Below are 9,412 nucleotides of genomic sequence, written 5' to 3'. Positions count from 1 at the left end.
ATAAGCTTTCGGTACATAGTTGTCTTAGTCCTTCGACCATGAGATCATGTAAATCACTTACACCGGAAGGGTACTTTGATTACATCAAACGCCATTGCGTAAATGGGTGGTTATAAAGATGGGATTAAGTATTTGGAAAGTGTGAGTTGAGGCATATGGATCAATAGTGGGATTTGTCCATCCTGATGACGGATAGATATACTCTGGGCCCTCTCGGTGGAATGTCATCTGATTAGCTTGCAAGCATATCATTTTATCATAAGAGATGACATACCGCGGTACGAGTAAAGAGTACTTGTCAGTAACAAGGTTGAACAAGGTATGGAGATACCGATGATCAAACCTCGGATAAGTAAAATATCGTGTGACAAAGGGAATTGACATCGTATGTAAATGGTTCAATCGATCACAAAGTCATCGTTGAATATGTGGGAGCCATTATGGATCTCCAGATCCCGCTATTGGTTATTGCTCGGAGAGGAGTCTCGACCATGTCTGCATAGTTCGCGAACCGTAGGGTGACGCGCTTAAGGTTCGATGTCGCATAAGTAGATTCAGAATATGAGTTGGAGTCCGAAGTTTTTGTTCGGAGTCTCGGATGGGATCCAGGACATCATGAGGAGGTCCGGAATTGTCCGGAGAATAAGATTCATATATGGGAAGTCAATTTCCGGGGTTCGGTAAAAAGTCCGGTGTTTTGACCGGAGCTTCTAGAAGGTTCTAGAGGGCCACCAGTGGGCCCACCACCCCGGGAGAGGCCACATAGGTGCCACATGGCATAGTGGGTCCAGCCCACCATGACATGTGGGCCCAGGCTGGCCCCCCTTAGAGATAAGATCTATCTCTAATTTAAATGGTTTGAATTTAGAGATAAGATCTATCTCCTAAAATAAAGCGTTTAAATTAGGAGATACAGGGGAAGACTTGGGGGAGGAGTTGCCCCCTCCCCATGCGCCGGCCAAGGGGGCAGGTGGGCCCTAGGGGAAACCCTAGGCCGACCCCCCACCTATATAAAGAGGGGAGGGGGTGGTCGGCCAAGGCCTCCCATCCATAACCCTGGCCGCCCCCCTCTCTCTTCCACCTCCATACGCTGTGCAGGCTTAGGCGAAGCCCTGCAGCAACTCTTCTCCACCACCACCACCACGCCGTCGTGCTGCTGGGATTCCGTGGAGATCTACCACACCTCCGCTGCCCGCTGGAACGGGAGAGGAAGGAGCTTCATCGACACCGTACGCGCGACCGAGTACGGAAGTGCTGCCGGATTGCAGCACCGGGGACGATCGTCTACACCAACAACGAGATTAATCTCGTAGGCTTTGGAATCTTCGAGGGTTAGTCTCATCTCCATCTCGTTGCTTCGATCTTGTAGATTAGATCTTGCGTGTTCCATAGATTAGATCTTGGATTTATTCGTCTTTGCGGTAGGAATTTTTTTGTTTTCTATGCTACGAACCCCATCATGATGCTGCCACCGCTGGAGGTTGATTTCGGCCATCCCGCCTCCGCTGTCACACGAAGAGAGCGCTTCGCTGCCGCCCGCTAGACTTCCTGTCTTTTTTCCGAAAAATTGCTATGAAATTCCGGCCTATTTTGAGCTACTTGGCAGGAATCGATGGATGAGCATCGGCCACAACCTGTAAGGCGCGCGAGCAGCAGGTGGCTTGGGGGTAAGCTGCGCGGCGACCTAGGCGGCGGGGGGGGGGGGGGGGGGCGACGGGTGGCTTGCTAGGCAACATGGCGGTTGGCGGTGTATGGCCTCGACAAGGGGCGGATTAGGTGAGGGGCGGGCGAGCAGGTGAGCGGGGGGTGGCCTGGGCGAGGGTGTGTAAAATATGCAAATTTTCAAAGAAAAACTTTCTCTTTTATACATAGACCCCTAAAAAATACCGAGGTTTTCTTTAAACTTGACAAAGGTACATATATTGTTGAGATGTACATGTACATAACAATTTGCAGCAGTTATTTTGCGGTATCTTCTAAAAAAAGACCTCACCTTCACCACCGTTGTGGCAAGCTGCATTGTCACCGACTCCATTGAGGCCCTTTCCTCAACTCACCGGCAACGTCTCGGTCAGCCGTGCCATCCCCATCATCGGCGAGGTGGGCATGCCTCATCCCAGTCGTCGGCACATCATCTCTACCATCTTCGGCCACCGTCGGATGTTAACTGGGCCTCGGCCCACCACTCTCCCTTCACAAGCGTCGCGACGATAACAGGGGGAAATCCTATACACTGACCAGGTCGGTGCCTACCAGGCACCGCACACCCTGGTCGGGTATTGGGCTTGGCCCATTTTCACATTTTTTCTTGTTTTTCGTTTTCTGTTTGTGTTTTTTTTTCTTTTTTCTGTTTCCTTTTCTTTTCTTTTTATTTTTCTTTTTGTTCAAAATCGAAAAAGTTTAAATTTGAAAATAGTTCAAATTTGTAAAGTGTTTAAAATGAAAAATGTTCAAAGCTAAAAAAAATTCGTATCTAAAAAAATGTTCATAATCGAAAAATGTTCAAATTTAAAATTTGTTCATTTTCAAAAAAATGTTCAAATTTTGGGAAAAATCGATATTCGTTCAAATTTAGAAATTCGTTTAAATTTCGAAATCTGTTCAAAATCTGAAATTTGTTCACTTTTCAAATTTGTTCAAATTTTTAAAAATGTTTGGGATTTAAAATTATCTATATTTTGAAAAATGTTTAAATTTTGAATTTGTTCAGATTTAAAAAAGTTCAATTATTTTTTAAGAAATCTCAAAAATTATTTTGGTTTTCCAAAAAAACATTGAGATTTAAAAATGCAAAACAAAACAAAGGAAAGGAAAGGTGTACCTGATGGGCTGCGGCCCATGAAACTGCTGCCTGCCCGTGGGGTGCGGTGGCTTGTTTCCGCCGACCAGGTCAGCAGAAAGCACCTCCCGTGCTTAAGGCGTCAAACATGGTTCGCCAAAGGCCTGTTCCCCCATCTTGTGCTGCAAAGTTGGGCCAGTACTACTAGGCCCTACCGGCCCAAAGACAGAAGAAAGCCCAAAATCATAACGATTTCCGACCCAGCCCCCTGCGACAAAGAGGGAAGCGACTTTGCCCACCCCACCCCTGCTTTCCCCAAAACCCTCTCAAAATCACCGGCGGCCACCGTCGTCCACGCGCAGCGCCGCTTCGCCATGGCCCGGCGGCTGCTCAGCCTACGCCCCCAACTCGTGGATCTCCCTCCCCGTCTCCTCCATTCGCGACAGTATATGTCCGCCATGCGCCGCTCCGCCTTCCTCGACCGCCTCCTCCGCTCTCTCCGCTCCGAGATCTCCTCCTGCCGCGCCGAGCCTGCCCCGCCGCTACCGCCTTCCGTCGCGCAGTTCACCGTGGATGACCGCCCCGGAGAGCAGTGGGTCCGCCTGCGTCGTGCGTTCTCTGCCTCCAAGGGCGGGGATCAGGAGGAGGTCAAGGTGGATGCCACCTTGGTCGACGGCGCCGTGGCGCCAACCCGCTCGGGCGCGGTCGCCGAAGACGGTGGACCGTCCAGGATGCACATCAGCGTCCACGTCGAGGTCTCCAAGCCCGCGCGGCCTGACTTGGCGCTCAGCTTCGAGTGCTCAGCGTGGCCCGAGGAGATGGATGTGGAGAGGGTCTTCCCTGTCCGCCGCAGTGGGCCGACGCCGGAACAGCAATACATGGGCTGCGCATTCAGGTGAGCCAACGTTATGGAATTTCAATGAAAATATGTTGCATACTGTAGTCATATCCACAATATTACTTAGATTCCTTGATTTGTTAAGAATCCTATTCGTGCAATGCTACTTCAGTATAGGTACAACAAACGATTTAATCGAACCAGGATATCTGGCTCCAATAATCACAGGGATGAAGGGATGATATAACAACTTTATGTGCACCCAGTTTACTTCATCTTGCTCAGGCCACAAGAAATGGTCAACTTTGCACACAAAATTTCTGCTGGATCGAACATCTACATGTGTGAATCTTAAGTTTCAAGTGGAAAGGAAGTGTTTCTTAGCAAAGCTCATTTTATCCTGGGCTATCCTTTGAGTTCCGGATTAAATCATGCTATACCTGTTTATCATGCCTACAGGCTACACTAGTGGACTAGTGGTGACTGACTGCCTGGAGAGGTAATCATGCAATAGATGGAATGCTTGGGGATGTGGATGGAACATTCTTTCAATTCCAGTTCTGTGTTAACTGAAATTTAGTAACACAGAAATTTGATCAAATCTGTTTCTGGATGAAGTGAGGCATGTAGACTTACTTCAAATGCTTTGGAGGATGAAAATGCTTGCTCCTTGGAGTAAACAAAAGAGTGTAAAATAACCAGGGTGTAATCTTGCACGGGTAAACTATTTAGCACAAAAATATCCTACAGTTCTTGTTGTTAACTGGTATTATTTTGCTTTATTAAGATTCAGACTTAGTTGTTTGAATTACTACAGTATAGGCACATTATGATAAATCTCGTGAGATGTTAGTGTGCCTTTTTCCACTAGCTGTTGCATGTATTGATAACTAGGCTGGTCTTACCAATGAGCAGGGAGTTAGATGACGAGATGCAAAGTGCAATGCGAGATTACTTGGAGCAAAGAGGAGTGAATGATGAGCTTGCAGCATTCCTGCACACGTACATGGAAAATAAGGAGCAGAGAGAAATTGTCCGCTGGCTGAAAAATGTCGAGTGCTATCTCAAGAAATAGAGAACATCTGCTAGACAATTTGAGTTAGATTAGTTGTGTCATTTTGTCACTTCATCATAAGTGCAACCTTTATTTTGCTAGATGTGAGGATTGCAGGGCATGGTGCATGGTGCATTCTCGATACTCAACATCCAACAGTTGAGGGGCCAATGTTTCACTAGTTCATAATAGTATGTTGTTCTCGTTTATCTTGATGTTTCTAAATCTCAAAGTGAGTGATCACAATTTCGTTCTCTTGGCTTGGAAAATCCAAAAATTGTAGTTTGAAAAAGCGAAGGATTATGCGTGCACCTTTCCTGCGGTTATTGCCAAATCCATTTTAATAGGCTCAGAGATGAATTGATAAGATATTGGACCCTTCCAGAACTATAAACTTGGGAAGCAGACCTTCTTACACTGTGAAATCACTCTATTTATTTTCCTACAGATATAGAATTCTGTTATTTTAAAGTGTTCAGGATTTATCCCAATTGTTATTAGAGGAGCTGATATTTATAAGGCAAAACATCTGAAATTACATTGTGCAATAACTTGGTTCTTCGAAGCATCCTGTTTTGGATTTTCTTTAAGAGCATTTTCCCCTTGATGGCTACTCTGAGAGCTTTCCGTTATGTAGAAGTCAGAAGTGTTCAATGTTGAGGAACACAAATATTTCAAAGCTAAAACTGAACCAGCAACTTGAAACCCATTCAAGAAAGAGGGAAACAGGCAAACAGCTCCCGAACAATTACCTTGGATTCTCTTGATTATATATGATTTCATGAGCAGGATGAGGATATTTAAATAAAAGCCATAAATTCTTTACTGGGCTATGTGTGCCTAGGTGAAGTTGGTCAATCACAAGTGATAGTCAAGGTAACCCAATTAAATTTTGACTAATACTCAAGAAAAATATTGTGCAACCATCAACTGCCATGTATCTACTACTAGTTGAATGCCCGTGTGTTGCTACAGTCTGATAAATTTCTTTTTTGTCGCACATGTTGTGCACACGAAAATAAGATGGCGTAAGATTTAAAGTGTGTAGAAAGGAAAAAAAATATGTGGTGTTATGGGCCAACATCAATCATACTTCAATTAATTGAAGTTTTTTTAATATGAAGACAAATAAATTTTCAACCTATAACAATATTTAATTTAATAAAAATTAAAATAAATATGCAAGAATAACATTGACATGGTAATGTAGGATATCCGTAAAACTCGATTCTTCTCCAAAATTTTGTTCAACCCTATCAGGCTCTCTAAAGGACAGCGCTGATAATCCTCCGGAGGTTCGGGACTTCTGAACCTCCGGATCCCCAGCGTGACACGTGTACTTTTCCCACGGTTAAAAAAAGAAGAGGATGGTTGTGGTCCACGCAGCTTCGTCCTCCTCCCCTTTTCCACGCTCCTGGGTTCTCTCCCTCACAAATGACATCGCTGATCTCCTCGTAGACGTCGCCACCTTGCACCGTAGATAGCTACCAAAACCATGCGAACTCCGGCAAGCAGCTCCGCCGCCCCTCCTTGCAGCACGAGCTGGCAACACCACCTTCAGCTCCTTGCAGCACCGTCGTGCTCGCGCCGTCGAGTGAAGGTCCGGCGAGAACTCACCGACCACCGCGGCAGCACCGCCAACCGTCGATGGTAGCATCGCCGGCCGCTGGTTGCAGCATCGCCGCCCTCCTCAGCATCACTATCCGTCGGCCACATCATCGCTGCCCGCGGCCGGGAGCGCCTCCGTGCTGCATGTAGTTCCGCTGGAAGGCCTTGCAGCATATGCGGTGGCCCTTCGAAGCTCAAACGGTAGGCCTTTGCAGCGCCGACCATGGTCCTTTGCAGCTCCATGTGGTGGCCCATTGCAGCTCCAGCGTCGGTAGGCCTTGCAGCACTTGCGGTGGCTCTTCACAACTCCGACGACGCCCATTCGCAGCTCCGGCGATAGCCGGTTGTAGCTTCAACGTCCTGCCCTTTGCAGCTCCAGCGCGAGGATTTTGAAGCTCTGCCGTAGGCGGTTGCAGCAGGGGCAGCGGCGGCGATGCCTGCAGCAAAAGGAGGGAGTCGGGGCTGGCCGGTGACCTCCCCTGCTCACTGCAGCGCCTCCAACACCGCCGCCTGCTCATCGCAGCACCACCATCCACGCCCTCGCAGATTCAGGGATATAGGGACCTTGAACGGCGGCGGTAGCGTGGGAGCACGGTCAAACTGCAACGCATCGGATTTAGCTCTTGCACGGATTTGGGGCAAGGGCACCGTCTCACGAGCGTTGACGAACTGTGGCTGTGGGGGAAAAAGAGCAACGGTAGAATCCAATGGAGAAGAAAGGATCTAAAGAGATAAGGTTTCCCTCGTGGGCCCCACGCACGGCTGCCTGGCAAGTGGATGGACGCGTGGCGGGCGGAGAAGCCGGAGGCAGCGAGAGCCCGCGAGCCTCCGGAGGAAACAAAGCGTTTTCCCTCTCTAAATGTCACACCATATATTCCACTCGCCCATATATTGTGATAATATAACGTTTTTGGGGATTTAAGCTTGCTTTCATCGAAGGGTAGGCTGCTCATTTCCCCAAAGATCAAAGTGTTATGTTTCTTCCTAACTTAAATCTGGATCGGACATCAACGGTTGCATCAAGGGAAATATAAAATAGACAACACAAACAACCACACTATATGCAGGCTAGAAGCAACAACAAAAAATAACATTTTTCGGCAATTCTTTGCAAGGAGACAGAAAAATCACAACCATAAGCTAGCATAAGAAGCACGACGCCTCTGTTTTCCCAATCTCCATCTTCTCTCCCCAGTGCAACCACACTCCCTAATGCCTCTGCAGCACACGCTCCGCGGAGACACCCACGAGACGATCAAACAAGAAGTTAACATGGCTTCTCAAATCAATCTTAGGCTATGAATATGCAAGAGAAGAAAGGAGAGCACAAGCTCTATTAACATCTATGGTTGTTACATTCGGATATCATAGATGGGAATTAGTCATCATGCTTTCACTATTTTGTGAAATTGGTAGCAAAGTATTTGAAATCAAAGTATTAGAAAATTACAGTATTTTTCCCCGTAGGCACAAGATACTAACTATAGTTCAGATGTATTAGAGTTTGACCTGTTTTCTAGTGTTCATAAGGGTACCGCCGCAACAGGGCATAGGCGTCGCAAGCACACGCAGGCTGCCGTCACCAGGAAGTGGCTAGAGGACAAAGGCAACAACATCGCCGAACATGAGGATAGTGGCAAAGGCTGTGTGCTCAAATCGTTGGTGTTGTCCAACGTGCGTTTCTCCCTCTCCAAGCACGGTGACGTCGTCTGTTTTTCCACGCGGCAAGACTACTCACCTCAATTTTCTAACTTTCTCCGGGTTTTTTTTTAAATACGTCTCGGGCTATTTCTTTAATATTTCCAAAACAACACGGTTCTGGGGAAGTGCAGGATTAATACCCATAGTTTCTATTTATTCCCAAAAACATAAAAGTAGTGCAATTTTAAAAATAGTGGTATTGTGAAAATAATTCAAAAATACATTTAACCCAATAAAGCATAGATGAATAGAACATGTTTTTCATAGGGTAAACAAAGATGATGTTGCTTTCGATGAAGCACACCTTTTTTTAGAAGTAACCACGCATCCATTCATATTAGCAACTGGTTACATCGTGGAAACCACACGAACACTCCAGAACAACAGCTGTTCCGACATTTTGCACAAAAGACCTTACAAAAATAGAAAATTGCACATGGGCCATTGAGATCTTTGCGCAGACCGCCATCAAGCATCTCCCGCACCCGCCTCCGTCGAGGACGCCGGAGAGGAAGGAGATGACGCCAACGAACCTTGACTCGGAGAAGCACCCTCGCAGACGCCGCTGCATTGTGGACCTCTAACCGCACCCGCCAAGCACTGCGGAGTTGCCTTCTTTGGGGAACATCGGCCGGGGATAGCCCCGAGCTTGTCCAAGTCGCGCCGCCGATGGAGCCAATCGACAGAGTCGATGGAAAACCGCAGCGCCACCCAACCGCATCCGCCAAGCCCGCGTCGGCGCCAGCAGCCCCTGGAGCCTGCCGGCAACTAGTGCCGGCGCTACTCCTATACAAATCCCCTTGCACCCATCGCCGGAAATGGAGAAGACGTCGGCGGAGGGGAAGCGGAGAAAGGGGAACAAAAGTCCTCAACTGAGTCGCCGCCGCCGCCTCCACGACCGTACCTGGACACACACATAGCTAAGCCAGATCCTCGATTGATGAAGATAGAAACAGCCTCGTCAACCTTGGATCCGGAGGCATACTATTGACCCCACCACCACCGCCGCCGGAGCAGAGAAGCTGGGGGCCCAAACCCTAGCACTGAAGACTATACCTAGTCTACTGCTATACAAGTCCGGACGCCGGATCCGGCCACTCCTCCACCACCGACGAGCACGAGGCCCTCGGGGCGGAGAAACGGCCGGAACCAGCGCCGGAGATCTAGTTGCCTCTCTGGTCACCTCTCTCGGTTACTGTAGAAGGAGATAGGGACGAGAGGTGGCATCTGATTAGCTAGGATGAAGCGCACCTACGATAGCATCAAGTATAGCACCAATACGATCAGTAGTGATCAATACCATGTGAGGGGTGTATAGAAATCCAAGAGGGACTTGTTTCTCCTTCTATTGTCTCCATAGGTGTTGTACCATTGCGGCATTGCCCACATCAAGTGCACATCTAAAGGTATAAACGATGCCCCCCATAGGGGG

At 47.8% G+C, this 9,412-nt stretch overlaps 1 protein-coding gene across 3 annotated transcripts; it reads left to right on the top strand.

Annotated features, from left to right (window-relative positions):
* The first annotated feature begins 3,072 nt into the window (after positions 1–3,072).
* On the top strand, positions 3,073–4,886 carry LOC127301656 (uncharacterized protein At2g39795, mitochondrial). Of its 3 annotated transcripts, XR_011748698.1 has the most exons (3): positions 3,073–3,674; positions 3,790–4,116; positions 4,236–4,371. XR_011748698.1 is itself a non-coding variant. In XM_051331931.2 (2 exons), the coding sequence occupies exons 1-2, from the start codon at positions 3,154–3,156 to the stop codon at positions 4,690–4,692; spliced, it is 681 nt and encodes a 226-aa protein (XP_051187891.1). In that variant the 5' UTR covers positions 3,073–3,153; the 3' UTR covers positions 4,693–4,886. The 3 variants fall into 3 exon arrangements, 2 of the variants coding, with proteins under 2 accessions (XP_051187891.1, XP_051187892.1); XM_051331931.2 differs by lacking the exons at positions 3,790–4,116; positions 4,236–4,371 and adding an exon at positions 4,533–4,886; XM_051331932.2 differs by having other exon boundaries at positions 3,790–4,371.
* The last annotated feature ends 4,526 nt before the right edge of the window (positions 4,887–9,412 follow it).

The sequence above is a fragment of the Lolium perenne genome, chromosome 7 (genome assembly GCF_019359855.2).
Source record: "Lolium perenne isolate Kyuss_39 chromosome 7, Kyuss_2.0, whole genome shotgun sequence".
Lineage (NCBI taxonomy): Eukaryota > Viridiplantae > Streptophyta > Magnoliopsida > Poales > Poaceae > Lolium > Lolium perenne.
Note: the sequence above shows the minus strand (reverse complement) of the source record. Positions and strands in the feature narration are given on the sequence as shown.